This window comes from Aplysia californica, unplaced genomic scaffold, assembly GCF_000002075.1.
Source record: "Aplysia californica isolate F4 #8 unplaced genomic scaffold, AplCal3.0 scaffold00503, whole genome shotgun sequence".
Classification (NCBI taxonomy): domain Eukaryota; kingdom Metazoa; phylum Mollusca; class Gastropoda; order Aplysiida; family Aplysiidae; genus Aplysia; species Aplysia californica.
Genome location: NW_004797773.1, coordinates 244,542 through 267,745, shown reverse-complemented (window position 1 = coordinate 267,745; position 23,204 = coordinate 244,542). Strand labels below are relative to the sequence as shown.

Sequence of the window (23,204 nt, the reverse complement as noted above, 5' to 3'; positions counted from 1 at the left end):
CCCCGTAACGAGCAACCACTATGAGACAGAGTAGAATAGAGAGCTAGGGGTAGATCTAGGGGTAGGGGTAGGGTTAGGGTTTAGGTAAGGGTTAGATCTAGGTCTCTTCTTCATTGTGTTGTTGGGGTGGTTGCTCATTACGAAAGTCCTTTCCCCCCTTTTATTAATATCTGGTAAATGTGACCCCCCCTTTTATTTGGAACCCCACAGAACACTAACAACTTGGTTTCGTTCACCCATATTAAAACAACAACAGGCCTAACACGAGTATGTTTACCACCACAGACTATAAATAGAACAGCTCTCTTCGCTTACTCTGCGTGTAGCACTGGTTGTCACGGACAGTGCCGCAAGCTGTACTGTCTCATTTACATTGCTAGGTCTCTGTTTTAGAAAGAGTTTTACGGCATTTGTGGGTCAAACATATAAGTGCTGAAGATTAGTGGTGTTACTAGAGAATAACATACAAAGAAAAGATGAGAAGAGATAAGGACAATAGATATTTGACAGGAAAGAAGGAGCATATCCCATCATAGGACCTGCCAGCCCCCTACAAGATAAAACTTAATTTTATCTTTTAATTTAAGCCTTGAAAATTTATTTGAGATTGAGACATCCTTTTTTTAAAACAATAAATGCAAATTTCAGGAAAGACTATAAACATGGGTAGAGCAGATCATACAGAGCAAAACATCTGTTAAACAATTGCTTAACTCAAAAGAGTGTCAGAATGTCATGTTCCAATACAAATACACTGCTCATGGTTTAATGAAATAATAATAAAGTAGTCTCCATCTAAGATCCTGGTGCTCAGGAGCAAGGAAAATGTGGGATCTTAGGCGAACCGGGATCTTAGCCGAATGGCCAAAGGGAAGAATCCACAGTAACTCGTGGTCAGGCCCATAATCTGTGCAATGAACTTCCCTTACTTTAAAATGAACTGACGTGACTCCTTGGCACTAAAAGTTCCTTTCAGAAGTAAGTTTTTCCTTTTTTTTTTTGTGGGGGGGGGGCTTTAAAAAATACTGTGTCAGGTGGGAACCAGTTGGCTCCAAGCAATGCCCCCCCACCAAAATGTATTGTTTTCCATCTCTAACGGAGTTCCCTGCCCATGTCATGATGCTTCATAAATCGTTGAGTTGTGACCACACCCACCAAACTTTAAAGAGAGGAAAGGCAGGTTCACTGCCAACAAAAGACCCCATTACGCAGAAGCGATTGGACAGTCCATGAGGATGGGTGCCAGTCTGTCCAGGAAGTTAAATCGCAAAACTGAAAGGCGAGAGTGATGGTCGGGAAAACATAAGCGTCCATGAGTTCACAGTTTGATAGAATGCAGTCTGGTGCTTGCTTGTAGGCCCTCCCCACCTGGTGTGTGATGTAAGATCAGGCTGACAGCTCAGGTGATAAGGGAAAGCAAGGCATCGACGAGTTCACACCTTGATGCAATCCCGTCTGGGGTAAACATTGTGACCGCTTATCAACATTTACAACACAGGTGTGATCGCATTCACGAGAGTGAATGATCCGTGACGCGACGGACCGTACAATGATCGCAAAATTTTCGCTACTTGGTTGGTCAGCTGAGCGCACCCAGGTTTCTTATTCATTTTTCTTAAATAAAGAAAAAAAACAACAAATTACGACCTGAAAAGCGGGATCTTAGCTGAATGTAACTCCTTCATCCATAAGCAGTGGGATCTTAGGCGGAGACTACTGTATATCTCAAATGCAGAGAAACAATCCTTGTTGACTTGAGATTCAGAGGAATCTGCTTGAACCAAACACAGTTTAACTAAAAGCAGTGATAAACAAGCTGAAAATAAAATGCCTGAGTTTTTGTTTTTCTTTTCTTCGAGCAACCCCTCTGAACTTAAAACCCAGCTAAACCTAAGAAAACCCAGAGGTCCTGCAGATTTCGGTTTAAACAGACTCCACTGTATATCTTTGAAAACGAGATATGCGCTGGTACACCATACGGCTCAACAAACAAGTGTCAAAATCATAGCCTATAGCTACGTACACAGCTCAGAAAGGCAACATGAAGAAACTTATTGAATGAGAAATGCAGAAAGAGTGTACACCCAAGCTGCATTATTAACATATGATAGTTTGAGCCATTAGCTTCAATACACACCCAAATGATAGCAATAAACAGGTAGACACAGGTTCAAAACACAAAGACCAAACTGTCGCTCAAAGTGGATTCTCACACAACATGATTTCTGGCACACAGTTTTTTCTCTCCCTCTCTGTCGACATTATCACTTCTGCCCTCTTTCATTGGTAGTAATGTGCTCTTCTAGTCCTGAGATCCTGTAAATCTGGATACAAGCCTGAAAAAGAAAAGAGGAGAAGGTAAAAAATACAATCAATCATTATAAAAATCAAGTCAAATTCGTATTATTATCTAAAAATGATAACATGGTGGCAAAAAGCAATGTCACAAATTATTGTCATAAATATAATGTACATATAAACAGGAATTAATGCAACTGCCGAGGATGCATTCTATACTTTTCATCTTTTTTCCCTGCATAGGTAAACTTTTCCGCATTTTTGTTTCTTGTGTGAATAGGAAGCGCATATGAAGAACTCTGAGACAAAATAGGCAAACTTCAATATTCAAACTTCCCCTATTTTTCCATTTTAGACTAATAGCGAGATCTATCCCTTTCCTGCTTAAAAAGTTTGTTTGCAAAATGTGTTGTAGCAAATGAATTTATACTGTTTTTCCTATAACAGCATACAGATTGTGAGTAAAATAATCGGCTTTGTCTAATCTTTTTTCCCCCTTTTTGATAACAATAATAACAGACCTTGCCACACAGCTCTTGGTTGCTACAGCAACGACACTGATGCTATATTTCCAGAACACATTGTGTTGTTTCTTATCTTTTTTCTGACTATGTTTTTCTAAGAAACACAGTTGAACCTGTCCAAAACAACCACTTATTGTTGTGAAGAAAAGTAGTTGCCTTATACAGGTGGTCCTCTTGGACAGCGCCATTAAAATTAAGGGACAACATAACGAGGGACGTGGGAAGTGGTCATTAGTAGACCTGATGGTCTAGGACAAGTGATCGTTAGAGCAGGTTCAACTGCAGTTCACACACAAATGTAGCTAGGTCTAAATTCAAAACAAATCAGTTCATAATGTACTGCTCTCTATAGTAACTTAACATGTGCACATGTAATTCAAATCTTGAAGACGGATGCATCAAAACAAATTGAACAGTCAGTACAAATTACAATAAATTAGAATAAAACACCTCATGACCACTTTTATCCTCAAAAATTCAAAAGCTGACTAATCACAATCCTTGCCATTTAGACAATTATTTTGCTACAAGTGGCCTACACAGAATTAAAAATACCCATCCAAAACCCTAACAACCCCCCCAACCACCCCCCCCACAATTGCTGACTTTTTACATCAAATCAGAAAATCAGCATCCCAAGTCACAAAACATAAGGCAGTCCATGTGCTCACGTTGTTGCGATGAGGAACCAGAGCTGTGTGGTAGATTCTGCCTCCGGCTTTCCTCCATTGCCCTCCTCAGCTGTTCATCTTCGTCCAAGCCACCTGAGCAAAAGTACATTTGGAGGAAAGTTTTGGTTAAGTGGGCTCAAAGGTCAGTTTCTGGGTCCAGAGGACCTACTTTTTTCTTCCCAACGCTGTAGCATTAGTATTTCCACATTCTAACAAAAGGTACAGCTGGAAGAAACATCCAGCAATATCACTGTCACCGCCATGCTTTATAATTACACACATATGGTTCATTTCAAGAAACCAAATGGCACCAAAAATCTCTTAACTGGTGAGGGAAAAAAAAACCCCACCCAAAACCCCCTCCCTCAGAATATTGTTGCCATCCTTTCTTATGAAAACAACAACTGTTATAAGTAAGTTTGATTAAAAAAGAGAAAAGACATGACAGTATGGAAAGAACTGTTTAAAGTGGGCCTGAAAATGTGTATTTAAAAAAAATTTTGAATTAGGTTTTAATGTATTTGGACCAATATCAAACCACCAAAACAGAACTTTATTAATATTATAAGCCATAAGCTATGAATGCTTTATATAAAATGCTCTGAAAGCTCATATATATACAGAAGTAAACACTAAATTTCTAAGTACACAAAAAAAAGGGAGCCTTTTCCTCTTCATCTCATCAATGTGTTAGTTCATTCTTCTTGAATACTCCCAACCTGTATAGTCTTGATAGCCAGGAGCAGAAGGCTGAGTGTTGTGAGCTCCGTTCCTCCACCCATCACTTCCTTCATAAGGAGCACTCGGAGCTGCTGACCCCCCAAAATATGACGGACTGTGTGGTCTGCGTCCCTGATGAAATCTAGGTCGGCCGCCAAATAAATTGGTGAAGGAGGAAAAAGGTGAACTGGCTCGGGAGCCGCTTGCACTTCCTCCTCTAGAAGATCCTGGCTCACCTGTAAGGAGAAGCCATTTATTTATTATATATATATATATATATACTATACAAGAAAGAAACGTTTCAAGGAAAAAGATGTAGTTGTACACAATCGTTATTATTACAGTAGCAATATAGAATATTTGCTATCATTACTGTTAGACTAACTGGCTGGTGAAAGGGTGATTGTAATTCACATCACCAACACACTGACAGTCTCACTCATTTCAGTGCCATCTATTTCTGACAATAGAGGCTAAATCCGCAAAAAAAAAAAAGAATAAAAGAATACAGGAGATAAAGATCTAAAGATTAAATAAATAACTCACATCATAATAACTTAATTTGACCTATTTTCACATCATAGAATTTTCGTAGGTTACTTTTGAGACTAAGATTTATTCTTGATAAAAAAAAACAACTCCAAAAACTCCCAATAACAGAAAAGATTTCAAATATCAAAATTTCATAGTACACCTTAAGAGGTATGAAAATGTCTTTCCTTTAAATAGGAGCCCCGCATGAAATACACAGTTTAGACCAATATAAAATATGTCTGAGACTATAGAGACTTCTGAAAAACCGATCTGGTAATCATAATTTTATTTTCTTTCGCGTTTTCTCACCTGGACGTAAAAAGGCATCCATGAGTATTTTCAGAGGTCCTCTGGTGTATGCCAGCCCAACCAGGATGCCAGCCAAGTGACCTGGGGGGGAAAAAACAGAAAAAAGATTTCAATGGTAAGATAGAAAACAAAATAATAGTCCAGTCGAACCTGCTGTAACAGCCACCTGTCCAAGACGGTTGCTTGTTCAAACGACACTTCCAGCTTCCCCCACCCCCATGGGTTTTTTTTTTACCATCTATTATGATGACACTGTCTATGATGTCTGCCTGTCTAAGACAATTACTTTTTTTCTCATCACTGGATGACTGTCCTGAACAGGTCAGAGCACACTTCCTAGCTGACTCACACCCAAAACCAAATTTTCTCCTGACTAGAAAGTTTTTCCATTCCACCTAGAGTCAGGATAGGGAATTGAGTTTTCTCCTGTAATATAAGTCAAACGTGCAAACTGCAACAACTGCTTTAAAGAATAATCTTTAAAGATCGCAGTATATTTTTCTCAGCTGTATATCCTAATAATAACCCTAATGTAGATCCTTATGTCCTTTCGCTGTATTATTTTGTTACACACAGGAACTTCTAGAAAGACAGATATATATCTTTTAAAAAGCAGAAAAGCAAACCATTACTACGAAAAACTACTTGCTTACCGATAAAAGACGCATTTGGAGTAACCAGCTGAATGAGAACCAACTCCGCCCAGAACATGTACTTGGAGGGCACAGGAATAAAACCAAAGGCATATTGAACGCCAGGAGGTGAATACTCTGTGGTAACCACCTTCAATGCAAACAGAACACCTGGAAAAGAAAAGTGTTTCCTAAAAGAAGGGTTGTGAAGTAATTAACATAATTTTCTTTTTCTAACAATAAAAATACAGAGACTGTTAGCAGATTATTTAACACACTATCACTATGCTGTTGTAAAAAAAAAGAAAATACCGAATCAAAGCAGTACACAAAATCATTCAAGCACATTTTAAATCCACATGTAAAAGCAGTAAGTAAAGATTAAAGGACCCTGTAGCAATTAAAAAGGAAAAGGCGGAGTTTAAAAAATAGAGAGATAATTCGCTTTCTCCCAAACCCTTCACAACGAATTCAGGCAAGTTATACAACCAGCTTCATCCGTTTAATAATAATAATAACCCCAAAAAGTTTATTTATAAAGCACTGATTTTAGTGTGGCAGAGAAAAGGTCATGCTACTAACCTGAAAATCCCACAGCACAACTTGTCAAGTAGCTCTGGTCACCCAACAGCTGGCTGAGAGCTATACCAAGACCAACATAAACGATGCTGGTGAGGGGTGTGAAAACGGCCACCAGATACGCAAAGTACGGACTTCCGAACCTGCGCTCCAGTGTGATGCCTTTGTAGAGCAGGCTCACCATGTTGAAGTACAGGTGCATGTCAGAGGCGTGGTAAAACGCTGCCAGGATCATGCGCTGCCAGTCATGATGCTCGTACACTGAAGATAGTTTAAGAAAAAAAAGAAAGACACATGATAGAAAAGAAAACTTTTAAAGATTTTTTACTCTATGATTTCTGTAAAGGAGAACAAAACAGAGTCCAGTAGGAGATGGATGAGGTGGAAAGAGGGTGATGAAGATGAATGGTAAATACTCCAGGCAACTGCATAACAAAGAAGAAAGCGCTGGGTTGAAGTCACCAGGGTGAGAGATCAAGGACAGGCCATGTTTTCGCTGTGTGCATGTTTAACCATGTACAAAATTGTATATGTTCGTTGTGTGTATTCTAGACTGTTGTAAAAATATAATATATCTCATAGAAATTTTTACCATACTGATACAGTATAACACGGATAGCTTGAATTCATCGGGACCGGCCTCGTTTGAGGAATCCATAGTTCGAGGGAGATCTTACAAAGATAAAGAAGGAAAAAAAACGTGACTGCAGAGCAGGCACTCTTCAACAGATGCATGATTTCGAGTCTTCTGTGTTCGACCTATCTGCGTTATACTGTATATGCATAAATACTATGTTTTACGTACACACAAGTCTATTAATTTTTAAGGTGTGATACTTTTATTAATGTAGTAATGTGCATTGAGCCTTTTTTAGAAAATGGAAATGCGCATCATAAATGCTACAGTGCAGCATCTCTATAACAACATCGTCCGGAACTGAAAAAAATGTCGTCATAGAGAGTTGCCGTTATAGAGAGGCAACCATATTACTAATGATATCATATATATGAAAGGAAAAAATCTGGATATGGGCACCATGTTGTTATACAGAGGAAGTCGTTATATCAAAGGATGTTATAGAAAGGCTGCACTATATTTACTATTATTATTATTTAACAAATTTCTACGACCTACCTAAATATGAGCTCATGCAAATGGCATGGGGTGATGGAAACTGCCTGGGAAAAAGATCCAAAAAGATAGCAGCCTGGCCGACCACAAGGGCCAGCGTAACTGGAGGAATATGTTCCAAGCCCATGTTCATCATCTGTGCTGCTAACAGCATCACACCAAGGTTGCCTCCCCCTCTTCTGTGATTCACCATTGTTGGGGATTCTCTTCAAACACTCTCAGGAGTAAGTTAGGCTATGAAGTCACACTGCTAAATCTTGCAAATCTGGAGAAAGGACACACAATTCAAATCATAACCCAGACAGACTATAACGATTAAAAAAAACATTCTTAGCTTCCCAGCAAAGCATTATATAAGTTTAAACTAAAAGATAACATTATAGTGCAGTCGAAAATTTGTGGCGCAACTTATCCTCAAATATTTCTTTAAGGGGTGAATCAATTCAATGCCATCCATACTTTGCACAGCAGTTTGTACCAATTTGTCTTAACTGTTTAATCATATTTCCCAGAACAACTGGGGCTAGATTATAAAATTTTTCTTCATAAATTTATAAAATACAGCACTTCCCGCTTCTCACATACAATTTGACTACGCATGGCCTACATCACAGCTCATCAATGACAATTTTTACTTGCAAAACTTGTTACAACAAATTATTTTTTATAGTGAACACATTTTTTGCACTATATCTAATGGATCTCAAAACATGCATTCAATTCTATGTCCCGATTAGAAAAACATGACGGACTTGCTATTAAAAGCAATATTGCCCCAGCTGTAAATAACATTAAAAAATCTATAGAAACCACCCGCTTGGATTTTTTATTATTAAGGAATTTTCTAGAATACAGCTTGCAGGAGTTTACAAAAATGATGATCTGCAAGACAAATTGACAAGTCACTGTGCAAAAATTGGAGAACATTATGTTCGATAGTTGAGGAGATATTTGACAATAAGTCACGCCACGAATTTTTGACCGCACTGTAACTGCATGTAGGAAGTGTTAAGCTGTCAAATATATCCTGAAATTAACAAAAAATATCACTGATGGTTAAACATAAAAACTGTTGCCGTAAAACTATGGGTTTCAAAAGTGACAGTAATAAAAACCCACTCTCTCACTCACTACACACTGTGCAAGGAAAGTTGAGAGAAAAAAACCTTGATGGGGAGTCTTGTCTATTAAATTGAATGCATGTTGAGTGACATAAAATTAACATTAACAGTGTCCTGGAGGGCTTTTCTGTGAGTGAGAAAAATAGAAAATGGAGATACAGCTGGGAGGAAAGATGAAAAGGCCAAAAAATTTCTTTGACTTTGTGTCTTAATCAGTGCATAGTGCAGGCTACCTACCTGCCTCCCTAGACATCAGAAATTATACTCTTCTATACAAACGAAAAAACACAGCTGATAAAAACCTGTAAATTCTTAGCTATATATCGACTGGTCCAAGGGCTAGAAATCAAATGGCCCCATGATCGGAAAAGTAAAGGAAAGTAAAATTAAGTCAGATCTATTGGAACTTTTATATATATATTGATGTTTAGGGATGTTGTCATGCTTGAATAAAAAGGGCCAAAAAAAGATGATATTATATGAAATCCTTTTGTATACTAAAAGAATTTCGTATTAAACGGCCTTAGGGGGGCTCTCGAGGTCTAGAGGTTAGGTAAAGGTGTTCACCTCTCATCAAAGGTCATGGGTTCAATCCAAGCAGCGACCTAAAAGTTAAGTTTTCTTCTCTACAATTGTCTCCTTTCACCTCATTTCCGGCTCTCTAGCAATGTTCTGCCATATATATATGCTTTCGTCTCAACTTACAAGAGCAGAGTAAGTCTGATTTCCTGTTTGGACTTCTCTGTTGACATCCACCCTTTGCTGGGGGGCTCTATATCTGTCGTCTGCTTTCGTCTCCACTTTCTTACCCCACCGCCTCACCTCCTTTGCCCCCTCTGGGCTCCTGGCTCTTTCTGCAGCCTTTCTACTGCTACTGTGCTGCTACTCCCTGGCTCCTTCTTACAGCAGTCTTTTAGTCACACCCCTGATCTTCTGGTAGGAAGGAAGATCTACCTTTAGCCTTCTTCGACAAGGGCGAACAATCTCGGAGGCCCTGAGTGCAAGTTGCAGCAAACTGCACATATGTTCAAGATCCCTCGCTGGTCTAAAATCAATAAGAGTAAGCTTCGGACGCCACCCGGGCAAAATTAAAAATACCCTACCAACTGAAAATGTTTTATAACATGTCCCACACGCTCAATGACCTTAAGCAACTCTGCGGGCGCCGTAAAAAAATTAATTTAAAAAACGGCCTTCATGTTTTTTAAACAAAACAGTCTGCTGTTCGAGAACAAAAACCGAAGACGGTGCTCTGACTCTCATCCCCACTTGACTTTGTTACAATGACTTGAATAGGTTGACTGAAAAATAACATCATCATCATCATCACCATCATCATTACCGACTCAACAATTCCCCTTTCATATAACAATCTGCACCATTACTTTCTCTTTACGTAACAAAAAAAAACGGGCACCAAAATCAGGACACGGAAAAAAAAAAGGTTGACTGAAAAATACTTTATTTTTTTCTACTATAGTCTAGATCTATAGATATAGCCTACTAAATAAAAACAAGTGTAAGGTGTATACCTAGATCTAGATTTTAGATCTAGATCTAGAATCTAGATCATATCTAGATCTAGATTCTAGATCTAAAAACATTGCCAATGTTGGTGTGGAATCAGGTGCTCGTCAATTTTTGGGCAGATCTATCTAGATCTAGATTTCTAGATCTAGATTTCTAGATCTAGATCTAGATTTCTAGATAATATATAGTTGAAAACATTTTACCCTGCAGGTACTGACTGATAGTTGCAGAACTGTAGCAAGATCTAGATCTAGTACATGGGAAATATAAACAGTATAGGAAATGTATACCTTTCAAGAAAAAACACAACCGCTGCATACAGTGATTGTTGAACCAACTGTTCACCATATCAAAACAAACACGACAGGCCTAGCCAGTATTCGCAGATCTTGGAAAAAGTATCGATAATTGGAATCGATTAAAAGCTAGGCAAGCCCAAACAGTTTGTCACAGGGCCGTCACAGGCCTCCCCACCGTGCCCTGCACAATATATTGTGATGGAAGAATTATCACTGACCCTTTCAAAAAGAGTAAATTATCAATTGATTGATTGTAAGAATTGAATTTTATTTTTTATTTTTTTTAAATGAAAGAACATTCTTTGTTGAAGTTTTAATGTGTAATTTGCTTTGATTTGCATACCAAAAGGAAGAAATATTGAACTACACAAGTTGAATTGATATTTAAGATCATGGGACTAACTGTAATTATATGATTGTCATCAATACTCAAATACTTAAATGAATTTGTGACAAAAGGCGGCCCCCGCCCAAAGATAACAAAATAGGCAAGTGTCTTTCAAACTTTTTTAGAATATAGATGAATAAACATTAATGACCAAAGATCTGAGAGGCGTTACCACAGAATTCTACACTCAGTGTAGAATTCTGTGGGTGTTACTCAAGATTGACACATCGTTAATGTCTGTAATAAGATTAAGATTTAGGAATAGTAAAAATTATAGGTCTAAGAAAGAATAATTTTCAAAATCAATGCAAAACAATATCTGTGAAGTATTTGTAAAAGAATAGTATAAGAAAAGTATAGGCAGTAGAAATTGCATAAGTTTTTGAACATTGTTATCATCAGCGGACCCCCTAAGGAGAGATCAGATTTTGAACCCCTCTTTTTTACGATTACAAGCAACAAGCAATACCGCAGAAAACAGTTCGATACTGAATTGTTTCAATGATACTATCTTTGATTGTTTCCTGTTGACAATACTATCACTATTTATAGCTATAGAACGTTCCCCCAGCCCCCAGCCTGTTGTACTGACGTGGCCTTAGCTGTTGACGCAACCTTTCCATCTTGTTACATCTGGTCTTTCAAAAGAATTGGTATGTGTGTAGGGCTTGCAAATGCCTAAGATGTTAAACTTACGTGAATGCTGTTTATAAATCATGAATCATGTTTAGAAATCGATCGGCGGTTCTGAATATTCTGTGCCGTGGAGGAGTAAAAGTTCAAATCATTACATGTCAACAATGAAACAAGAATGAAATTTAGTGAAACAAAAAATTCAACTTATTTTCACGTATTGTAGAAAAATAATTTATTACTTGAGTTGTGGTAGTAGATCTCTAGATCTAGATCTATCTTGATTTATCCTACGAGTAAAAATGTTAAGTAGATCTAGATCTAAATCTAGATCTAGATATAATCAAATAATCAAAGATAGTTAAATAAAGTAAGTAGGATCATTCAAGTTGGCTACCACCACCATAAGGAGTGCAATAAATTTTTTTATACCATACTGATATCTGCTGGCGACCTAGATCTAGCTCCGAATCAACAATGTGACCAGCCAATTGGACTAGAGGAACCTTTCTAGCGTCTCACATTAAAGCGAAATTCGAAGTGACTATTATATTTCTCCGAACGTTCGGGAAAATAAAGTTGAACTGTATTTCTCAGAACGGTTTCCAATCTCGAGATTTTTTGGTTACTTGCGAGATTTAGCGTCATCCTTTCTTTCATTCTGCCATTCTGCGAGGACTGGGAAGAGGCATTTTTTGCATCGATTCAATTTCTAGAGCTAGAGATTTTTAAATGTCTGAATATATTCAGATACTTCAGTTGTGGTTGGGGCAACGTTCCCGGACTATAGGCTACTTCATTTGAAAATACCTTCAAAAGGTACTGCGAGAAAACTAGATTGCTCGACCTTATGTAACCAATTTTTCATTTATGTCACCCAGCAAAAACTAAAGAAATAGAGCCAGCCAACGAAATTTTTTGTCTGTCGAGTCAGAGTGAAGAGTGAGGATTGTAAAAAATCTGGATTGTTTTCCTTTGCGGCACTAGTCGACTTGTGATGTCCCGCCTCAGGAGGCGGCCATTTTGGATTGGAAATACGAAAACGGAAGTGGGGCGTAGTTTTTTGGGACAGCGGAAAGTGCTAACCAAAAAGAAGCCAAAAAAAGGCAGACTGTCCCGGGGTTTTATGCACTCAGCATACTTTATTAAATTTTTTGTTCTGTTTGTACAATTTCAGGTTTATTTCTTTGTGTGCATAAAATCGCGGGGGTAGTCTGCTAAATTTTTAAAAATTAGACATTATGTTTTATTTATTAGGCTATATTTGACCTCGCCTAATTTCACATTTTTGGGTTCTGTTTGCACAATTTCAGATTGTTTTTTTTTTCTGTGCATAGAATCGCGGGGGTAGATTAGTCTGCTAAATTTTTAAAAATTAGACATTATGTTTCATTTATTAGGATATATCTTACCTCGATTGTTATGGGCATGGTGCCCAGCAAAGTCGTAAAAAAGTCGTAAATTCGGCGCTCTGGTCGTAATGCGCCTTGAAGGTAGTAAACATTTGGTAAACGGTCGTAAATTAATCTGCGTAGGGAGTGATGAAGCCAAAACAGGCTTCATTGAACCCTAGCCGCGGTACATGACTCCATTTTAGCCGGTCGCTATTGTGATATAATATTCGTTCTCCTTTTCCCCGTCCGAGAGTACGTTTCACGCAAAAAGCCAGTTATGGCGGCAGGCGAAAGTGTGCGTGACACCGAGGCTTGATTGGGAAAATCAAGATCTACTTTCGCTTTCAGAAATAAGCCGATGATAGACTGATAACTAACGCAACATTTGTGACATGCACGTTGTGCAGTATAGATATATATATATATATATAATATATATATATATATTGATCTGTCTAAACGCTGTGCCGCCACGCAAATAAAATTTAATTAGTACTCGGATTCGTCTCTGTGCTGTCATTGTCATATATGGGGGGGGGGGGGGGGGGAGAAAAGAAAGTACAAGCGTCGTCTGATTTTTAGATTGTCGGGCTCGCTATCGTGACTGGTCAATGAACCTGTGCGCGCATGAGCACCGGCGTTTGTTGTTGGGGTCGCCAAAGTTCATTCAAAGTCTGAGCGTTGCGAAGTATAGGCCTAGAACTACCGAATGGGAGGGGATTATTGATTTTTTTAAAGATGCACTCGGGGGAGGGGGTGGGGGTGCTACAGGCAACACCAGAGGACAAAAACTTTGTATGGGTGATAGTAAATTATAACAATATTGTAGCTTTCTGTTCAAGGCTGGCAAATTTTCATTGTCTCTGCATCTTCTCCCCCCCCCCCCCCCCTCAGTTCTTACAACTCTCTCACTTCATGGGTAATTTTTGCCTTTCATATTCATAATATATGAGTCATGACACCCACATTGGTTCTTCACAGTCGAAATTCTTGTTCAAGGCCCTTCCGAACGCTCAAAGCAGGATTCTTTTTTTAATATAATATATTAATGAGAGGAAAATTTTTAACTCACTGAAATACTTAGGCTAGTCAAACAGGACCCCAGTTCAACACTGACATATGTTGTTGACTGGGTATATTGTGTGTGTGTGTGTGTGTGTGTGTGTGTGTGTGTGTGTGTGTGTGTGTGTGTGTGTGTGTGTGTGTGTGTGTGTGTGTGTGTGTTGTTATGTAACACGCCTCTGGAAAATGGATGACTTTGTTGCATGTTATTTTCGTTCCATATATATTATGTAGGCCTAATGATAATATGTTAATGATGGCGCAAATGAACTCCCTTTTTCGAACTGGTATTGGACTTGATTTGCTGGGTAGTAATTTTTTTTTCCAGGTAGTAAATTTTTTCAGCAAATATTGCTGGACACCCTGTATGGGATAGGATACCACTGAGATAGATGAAGAAGGATATTGCTCAGTGCTTCTTCTCCTGTTTTCCCGTGGATTTCTCACCACAAAAATTCATCTAGGTGTCCTGCGAGCATTGTCAAGTGCACCCCCGCCATAGACTTGAATCTTGCTTTGCAATTTTTCCAAAAGCATTCTATGCGATTTGTGCACGCTCCAGTGACAGGATCTACAAAATATATGTCATGGATTACTGTCTGGTGCTGGTAGGGTGGTACCACCGGGAGGTTTGGAATGCCCTGGTACGCTGCCCAGCCGTCACTAATAATAGTGGTTCCAGGCAGAATGTTGTTTTGGATAATGGGCAGTAAGGTGGCTGCCGTCCTATCGGGTACTTCTTCTATGAAACCACGCCGTGTGCTCCGGCAAATACCTCCAAACACCCAACGCTCAGGTACAGCGTGTCCTCTATTGTATTTTCTCTTCGCTATCAAACTTTTGTCTATTTCTACCGTTTCACCGGGTCCCCCAATTGGTACAGGATTATTTACAAGCCAGTGGCTACAAATGTCCCTAAAATAGGAAAACCATTGAATAACTGAGTCGTTACCAATGAGAGTCAGTTCACACGTTGTGGAAACTGAAATTTTATAGGCCCACAGAAACAACAATTGTACAATGCTTTGAAATTTAAGATGCTGATTTTCAAAAAAAGATTCTTTACGTAAATAAATTTTAGTACTTTTGTGGGAAGGACAGCGAAAGGCTTTTTCGTCACTTCTTCCTGTTCTGATGAGTGTCATGATCCGTCCACATCCAGGCGTAGCACACTGGGGTGGATTAGAGCGAAGAACATTGTTTTGCTGCAAAAACGTAACGGCACTCTCCTCGTCACTGGCAATTTGAAACAATCGGTTCAATGGCGCTACAGCCATCAGGAAAAAAGGCACACTAGCCTAAAACTAAACTCAAATGTTTAAAAATGCGTCGAAACACCACAATCGCAAAAATGCCGTAAATAAGAAATAGCAACAATCGCCAAATTCTCTACATTAAAAACACTGACGGCATTAAAAACACTGACTGCATTAAAAACACTGTACATTAAAAACACTGACTACATTAAAAACACTGACTACATTAAAAAATGCTGAAGAGAACAGAGATTCCAACTTTGATCATGTAGGTAGTTTTGGGACAAGTCGTAAACGTGCGTGTTAAGTAGTCATGTATGAGGTGCGCAGCAAAAGTGTGAGCGAGAACGCACTCCCGTCGAGAAGCGGAATTGAATGTGAGTGAACTGTTGCTAGAGTGAGACGGTTGTGATTAGTCTGGTTAGACACCGGCCGGTAGTTAGTGTGTGTGGACTTGTAAAAAATCGTAAAAGAGGATCTATAGGTGAAGAAGAATATCTCAGTGACCTGACGTGCATATAGGTAAGAATCAGCTACAGTCCGTGCCGGCTTTAAGCACGCTAAACAGCTCTTACCGAATTTTTGCTATAAATAAATGAAACGCCTTTAAGCAGGGTAACTTCGGCTTCAGGCACGCTTCATTTACAAGACAGTCAATACTTTCATGAGTGTGTTAAAAGAAAAACACAAAGAACGCAAGTGATAGAGACACACACTCACATGCGCGGAGAGGAAGGCGGAGAGATGCAAACAGCCGCAGGCGTGGACATACGATCTCGCCTTGGGCAAAGCTAAGCAAAGACCAAAAAAACCCAAAAAATGCTAAGAGAGTCGGGGAGACAATAAAAGGGGGCAGGCTGTGCTTTCTCCTTATTGCCCCTCGCTATCCCATAATCCTGATCTGGTATCGCGCGCGAGGTGAGATCACAGAACACGGTCTTTGGGGGGATGAAGGCAATGGTATGAATGTGGTACAGCGGGCAGTGGTACATTTAAGAACACTTATGCTTACTCCCTATGACCGTGCCTAAAGCTGGCGTGGACTGTATCTTGTTACAGATCACATCAGAATAGACGTAGACCGCATCAAGAGCTATGAAAAATTGCAACGACCCAGGTACATTGAGATTGAGCTGCAACAGCAAATTACATCATTTTAAAAGAAAGCAAAAAACATAACACACAGTAGAACAAGAAAATGTTTTTTAAAGACATTAAACAAAACACATAGATCTAGTAGGACAAGTAAATACAAAAGAACCATCAAAGAAAAAACACAATAGATCTAGAACAAGTAATTAATAAAAGAAAACGCATAAGATAAGATAAGATACATCTTTATTGTCTAGATCCAAACACACACACACACCCACACACGCACATGCACCCCCCCTACACACACACAAACACACATACACCCCCCCCCCCACACACACACACACGCACAAAATAGGCCGTATGTAGTATAGGCCCTATTATCTCTCGATTTCTCGATTAACCACGCATGGGCAAATTCATAGAAAACAGCAAATTGGCTATCGGGCATTTCAGTTGTTCAATTTGGCATATTATTACAACTACTGCTTCCGGTTATAATGTAAACAATCCAAAATGGCCGCCTCCTGAGCCGGGACATCACAAGTCGACTAGTGCCTCCTTTGCTTTTAGCTACGCTACTTTACATTGTGTGCTCTCCGCATCTGCTGCAAAATAAACCACAAATAAAAACAACAATATAACGCAAGCAGAAAACGTGTTGGAAAATTAAGAAACTGCATTTATATATTTATGATATATAATAAGTGATCATGTTCTCGTGAGAACGGAACGATAACTTTGATTTTAAACTTTGCAACCAAAACAAACCAAAAGCTGGGAGTCGTTTGCTAGCATTGCACTAAAAAACATCGTAATCCCGGTTTATATGGTGCGCACCATTTGACTCTATTTGGAACTAACTTAAGGGCAAAGTAGGGAGTTTTGTGCCTTCTCTCTTCCGAATGGACTCTGGGAGACTAGTGTTTAGCACTTTATTTGGGCACCTATGGTGAGCACACTTTGCAACAAAGTTCTTACAGAAGGTAAAGAACGGTTGCCATAACGTTGCATGGTTTAGGAATACAGTGGAGTCCACTTATAACGAGTCCTGAAATAAGGAGAAGTCTGTAAAGACACTATTCTAAAACCCCGTTTTTTTCCCTTCTTTATCTTTGTAAATGAAGTACTGCTATTGCGCAATCAGACAAAACATGCTAGTCAGTTATAGCGGAATATTATTGCTGCTGTGCACAGTGCAGGCCAATTATATATTACGTAAAAGCTTGCCAGTTGTGAAACTTGTTGGTAATCTAGCGAAACTAAGAATAGGAGAGCCAGGGTTGGGTTGATTTAAATCAGTTGATTAAAAAAAATTTTTAATCAACTTGATTTTTAAAATAAAAAAATCAGTGATTTAAATCACTGTTTTAAAAATTTATTTTTATTTAGTTTTTAACATATTTCAACATTCAGAATTCCTTTCCTTGGTTTCATGAAACAGATTTAAAAAAAAGGTTTAGTAGACTAGATCTAATATAATCATGCTTAAAAGTCTGCTTTCCCCACTGTCACTGTAAAATAATACAGTAATCAATTTACTTTTTTTTCATAATTGAAATTAGCATTTTCTTTTTCTTTTTAGACAAACACAAGCTCGCACACACACACACACACACACATAAACACACACACACACACACACACACACACACTAATAAAATGCAAGTTTATTTCTATGCATAATTACCCCCCCCCCCCCCCTTCCTTTTAGACTGACATTTTCTTCATTTTTTGTGTGTAGCCATAATTCACATATATAGCAGATAAAGTCTTTCTTTTGCAGTTGCTTAAATTAATCATTAGTTGAAATAAAGACAATGCATTTTGCTCTAAAAGAACATACTTTTAGCCACCAAAAATCCCGAACTGTGTCGACATAAAAAAAAAAAAATTAAACATTTTAAAAATCCAATTAAAATTTAAAAAATCTGAATTAAAATTTAAAAAATCGATTTTTAAAATTTTTATTTAAAAAATATAAAAAATCACCAACCCTGAGGAGAGCCCGCGTGTGTCAACAATGAAGGCCAGAGCAATTGAGTAGGGAGTGTGTGGCAAGCGCAGACAAGCAGAACGCATCGCATGATAGGCCAGCGGAAGCCTAGTCTAGATTATCTAGGCCTACCATGCCTCTCATTTCACCGATGCGGGGATGGAGAGGTCACAGCAATGTGATGGATGGAGCGAATGTGTGACATGCGCAAGCAGACGGAATGCACTACAGGGTGTGGTTGGGTGGGGGAAAACACAGCGGGCAAGTTAGCCCAGAGCCCTTTCTTTCTGATCGCCAACGAGCTGTCAGTCAACATCGCTAGCGCTAGAGAAAGAAACCTGATTTGATTTTTGGTCAAATAAGACCTAAAGGTCATGTTGAAACAAGATTATCATCTGGGGAGATAACAAAAAGAAATAAACAGAACACCAAACTCAAAGGTAGGCCTACTTTACTGTTTTCCTTGAATTTGTTACTAGATCCCTTATAGCGAGAACCTTGCTATAACGGACATTTTGCACCGGTTCCCTCCCTCTCGTTATAACAGGATTCCACTGTATACAGTAGTCTCCGCCTAAGTAAATTAGTTAGCCAGTCGTGAGGTGAACTTTCGCAGAGGTGAACAACTTGTGTTTCGCGCGCTCATATGACCTTAGCAGTTGCGAGCGCCGTAAAACCTTATACTATACATACAATAAGATCCCGGTGCTCGGGAGCAAGAAAAATGCTGGATCTTATGCGAACCGGGATCTTACCCGAATGGCCAGGGGGAAGAATCCACATCGTGGTCAGGCCCATAATCTGTACAATGATCTTTCCTTACTTTAATAAAATGAACTGACGTGACTCCAGTGCACTTAACATTCTTTTCAGAAGTTGGTTTTTCGCCTTTGTTTTTGTTTGGGGGGGGGGGGGGGGGCTTTTTAAAAAATACTGTGTCAGTTGGGAACCTGTTGGCTTCAAGTAATCCCCCCCCCCCCCCCCCCCCAAATGTTTTACTTTCCATCTTTAACGGAGTTCCCCGCCCATGTCATGATGCATCGTAAGTCGTTGTGCTTTGTCCACACCGACCAATTTTTTAAAAAATGAATGGCAGGTTCACTTCCAGCAGTTGACCCCATTACGCAGAGGCAATCAGACAGTCCTCGAGTAGGGGCGCCAGTCTGTCTAGGAAGTGAGAACACAAAACTGAAAGAGGAGAGCGATGATCTTGAAAAAGTAAGCGTCTACGAGTTCACAGTTTGATGGAATGCAGTTTGACGCTTGCTTGTAGGCCCTCCCCACCTTGTGTGTGATGTAAGATCAGGTGATCAAGGAAAGCAAGGCATCGATGAGTTCACACCTCGGTGTGATCCCATCTGGGGCAAACATTATAACCTCTTACCACTATTTACAACAGAGGTGTGATCACATTCATGAGAGTGAATGATCAGTGACAGACAGTACAATGATTGCACATTTTCGCTACTTGGTTGATGAGCTGAGCGCGCCCAGGTTTCTTTTATTCTTTTTTTAAAATGATTAAATAGGAAAAATAACCAAATTATGACCTGAAAAGCTCGGGATCTTAGCCGAATGTAGCTCCTTCAGTGCAGGATCTTAGGGGTGACTGTTATAGTAAAAATTCTGTTTTAGGCGAACCGGGACCATAAGCGGTTGGATCTTAGACGGAGTCTGCTAACTGTATTATTATTCAAGTCTATACTTTGCTTACGGAAGGTTAGAGTTAGAAGGCGAATATAATACGCAGAGTAATTTTTATGCAAATTTTTATATTTCTCACATGTTAGATAGGCTATGAAAGCTTTTATTTCACATGTGAAATTAGGATTTATTTTACCGGAAGTGCAATGCTAGATCTAAACAACTCCAAGTATGGTATAAATAAGAAACTCTATTTTGCTCTTTTCATGATTGAAACATCATGCGTAAATGTGTGGGTTCTCCACAATCATAATGTGTGGGAGGAATACATTATTTTTTATGACCACCTCAATAAAGAAGAGACTACAGAAAAAATAAAATGTAAAGACAAATTGCGTATGAAAGACCAGTGGAGGGTGTCACAGTGTCCATCTGGCCTGGGGCAGCCTGGACATTGCACTTTTGCTCTCTCATGTTAAAATTATAATGCTGGATCACAATCAAGGCGACGCCCAATATTACATCATTAATTAACAAATTCTTGAAGTAAAGTATAAGCAAAGTACTGCAGTTCCTTTCATCATGAATAGGTCAGAGCATTTGTAATCTTTTACTACAGCAAGTCTCAAGTTGTCACCAATTAATTTTGATGCTCTGGAGTTGGACCCAAAATAGAATTGAATATAATGCATTTTATCCAATCAATAATTTAAAATAGCCTACACCACAACAACAATAACAAGTCTATGAAGCGTCTACTTGTTTTTGTTTGGGGGGGGGGGGGGAGGTTCCTTTTTGAAAAGTTTTCCCTCAGAACCTGGGATACTAATGTCATAAATATGTTTCTTTTTTTAAACTCTATTGTGTCCAGTAAAACCCTAATATTGAACTTTCTCAAAGTGATATTTATTAAAAAAATTTATGACTGATATATTTTAATATACTCACAATTTGAAGACACCCATGTATACATTGTATATTTAACAAACCTTTTTTTTTCTCTTTTATCTCTCCCCAGAAACACTGACAAAATGCGTCAACTCAAAGGAAAAGTAAAAGAAACAAGAAAAGAGAAAAGGGAGCGAAAGACTGAAAATCTTGAAAATAAAAGTAACCTTTGGAAAGTCACCATACCAGTGCTCACTGGTCTATTTCTACTTATAGGTTTGTTTGTTTATGTGAACACCAGGCCAAAGCAGAATGCCATATATGATGAATGAATCTGACAGAAACGTTGCATTTGTTATTTTTATTATATTATAATGTATAAAGGGTGGTGCAATGGGTAATGCAGAAAATACCATGTCTATCTGATGTTTCCCTCTTAAGCATAGATTCCCACATTTTTTATTTTTACTCATTTCATTCCCAAGCGTGTTAGAGCGTGTAATGGTCTGATTTTTCCTTATATGACTCTCAATTGTAGATTCCCATATTTTTTTATTTTACATTTTTTTTTTTACTCATTTCCTTCCCGAGCGTATCATAGTGTGTAACATGCAAACTGGTTTGTTTGTTTTCTGTAGGTTTTTTTCTGAAAATATGTCTCATAATGTCTTTTTGGTTAAAAATCCTGTAGCAGAGACCGACATACATGTTGCTTCTCTACTACATTTACTTGTAAATTTTGAATAGATAGGCTATATAAATGTATTATTTAAATGTAAATGGAGGAGACAGGGACCATTCTGTGATTCTGACTAGTCAGGACTACATGTTCAGGTTCAATTTTAAAAAAAACAGCCTGACCAATGCTCAAAGTAGTCAAAGATCAATGTTCAACAAAAGTAAAAGTGAATTTAAACCGCTGAGGCAGCGGCCGAAAAAAAAAGCCAATGAAGCAGACATCTAGAAATGAATTTCTGTCAATTACTTTAATAATTTGATTGCTACCTAATAATAAGCCACATGATGAAAGTAAAAACGCTCTCGTTCTAGGGTTCTAGAGATGTGGATGTCCTCCCAGAACAATAGATGCCCCTTACATTTACTACAGTAAAAGCAGTTAAGGCTAATTGGCACCAGCAATGCTCAAAGTCGGAAAATTTGGCGTTCAGTCTACACCATGGTGAAATACAATGGAGATTGCATAAACTTAAACTGAAGGCGATTAATCTGAAAACGGGGGAAGATGAAAGAACATGCAATCCCTGATTTTTCCTTTGCTATTTTGAGCAATCTCTCTAAACTCTAAACAGAAAGCATGGATGAACCGAAGAAAATCCAATGGTCCTGCAGATTTCAGTGTAAGCAGACTGCACTACTTAGTTCAATGATCTTTCTAAAGGGATAAAAGTCTGTCAAGACTGAATGAAACTCTTGTACTGTTCTACTTCATTACTTATTCTTGTATTTTGAATTTGCATCAAATCTTCACTGCCTGTCTGAGTTTTCTTGTGAAACATTGCAATTTATTGTTTTCAAGTTTTAGTTTTTTTAAAAGAAAAAAATAGTCCCCTGCCATGTTGGTTCAGGCTATGCTATCTCTGGAAACTTGCAATACAGGACTGTAGTAATGAGAACTGCCTGTTTTACTTTTTGACAATTTTTCTGTGCCTTGTGTTGTTTGTGTAAAAGTAAAAATTTGTGACAGTTTGTTGTTTTTTCCTGTATACTTTTAGTTTTTATGATATTGTGAGCTGAAATGTTGGGAAATCCCAGAGAAATTTATATTAGATGTTGATCTATTTATAAAGAAACGAATGCGGTTTGTTATTATGAAGCAAGCATCTGCTTTCTCCTATCACCGGCAGTGTATAGTAAGGTCCACATTTTCTTTCTAAAGGATTTTTGCTATTTTTTTTAGACCATTCTCATCCCCTTACAGTTGTAGACTACAATGTATGATGTTTTATTGTATTTAGATTCAAGTTTATAGAGAAGTGAAAGATTTATGCAAACAGAGCCCTGATTGGTTGAATGTTTGTTTATCTAGCAATATGAACATATGTATACAGTTGAACCTGTCCAAGACAATTATATATTCATTATCGGTGAGAATAGTGCTCATCTTAGACAGGTAGGCCTCTTGGAGAAAGTCATTATAATTATAGTAAATTATAGGAAAAAAATGCAAGAGGGGGGTTGGTGGAGTGGAAAATGATCGTTTGTGCTGGTTATTTTCTTGGGCAGGTTGGACTACACACTACAAACACACTCTCACACACACACATACACACACGTACGAAACATTATTCTTTTAAATGACTTCTTGTTTTGAAGGCAAGGCCAATAGTGTAAACCTTGACTTATTGCAAAACTCTTTATTTCCTGAGTTACATCAAACAAAATATAGCTTTATGTTATAGTGATCCCTGACTTCAGTGTTGTACCTACTGATTTTGTTGTATGTGCTCACAGTAAGTAACACAGAAGGGGAATCAAGCA

General features: G+C 38.4%; 1 protein-coding gene and 1 long non-coding RNA gene across 3 annotated transcripts; one reads left to right on the top strand and one right to left on the bottom strand.

Moving 5' to 3' along the window:
- Window positions 1-999: 999 nt before the first annotated feature.
- LOC101855515 (rhomboid-related protein 4) lies at window positions 1,000-11,515 on the bottom strand. Of its 2 annotated transcripts, none has more exons than XM_005105959.3 (8): window positions 11,434-11,515; window positions 7,403-7,664; window positions 6,271-6,528; window positions 5,710-5,859; window positions 5,057-5,137; window positions 4,213-4,449; window positions 3,494-3,586; window positions 1,000-2,336 (listed from the first exon to the last, which is right to left on the bottom strand). In XM_005105959.3, exons 2-8 carry the CDS (start codon window positions 7,590-7,592, stop codon window positions 2,281-2,283), a joined length of 1,065 nt encoding a protein of 354 aa, XP_005106016.1. In that variant the 5' UTR covers window positions 7,593-7,664; window positions 11,434-11,515; the 3' UTR covers window positions 1,000-2,280. The 2 variants fall into 2 exon arrangements, with proteins under 2 accessions (XP_005106016.1, XP_005106015.1); XM_005105958.3 differs by lacking the exon at window positions 11,434-11,515 and adding an exon at window positions 10,341-10,514.
- On the top strand, window positions 11,261-21,714 carry LOC118478332. Its single transcript, XR_004858958.1, has 2 exons — window positions 11,261-11,390; window positions 20,836-21,714. It is a non-coding gene; the product is annotated as an uncharacterized LOC118478332 (long non-coding RNA).
- The last annotated feature ends 1,490 nt before the right edge of the window (window positions 21,715-23,204 follow it).

Bases quoted from the DNA above. Each gene is read 5' to 3' on its own strand.
- LOC101855515 (XM_005105959.3), bottom strand. From the start codon at position 7,592: ATGGTGAATCACAGAAGAGGGGGAGGCAACCTTGGTGTGATGCTGTTA. The intron at 5,138-5,709 runs GTAAGCAAGTAG...TTTCCCCCCCAG, and splicing joins TCCAAATGCGTCTTTTATCG to GTCACTTGGCTGGCATCCTG. The intron at 2,337-3,493 runs GTGAGCACATGG...TTTCTTTTTCAG, and splicing joins TGGTTCCTCATCGCAACAAC to GCTTGTATCCAGATTTACAG.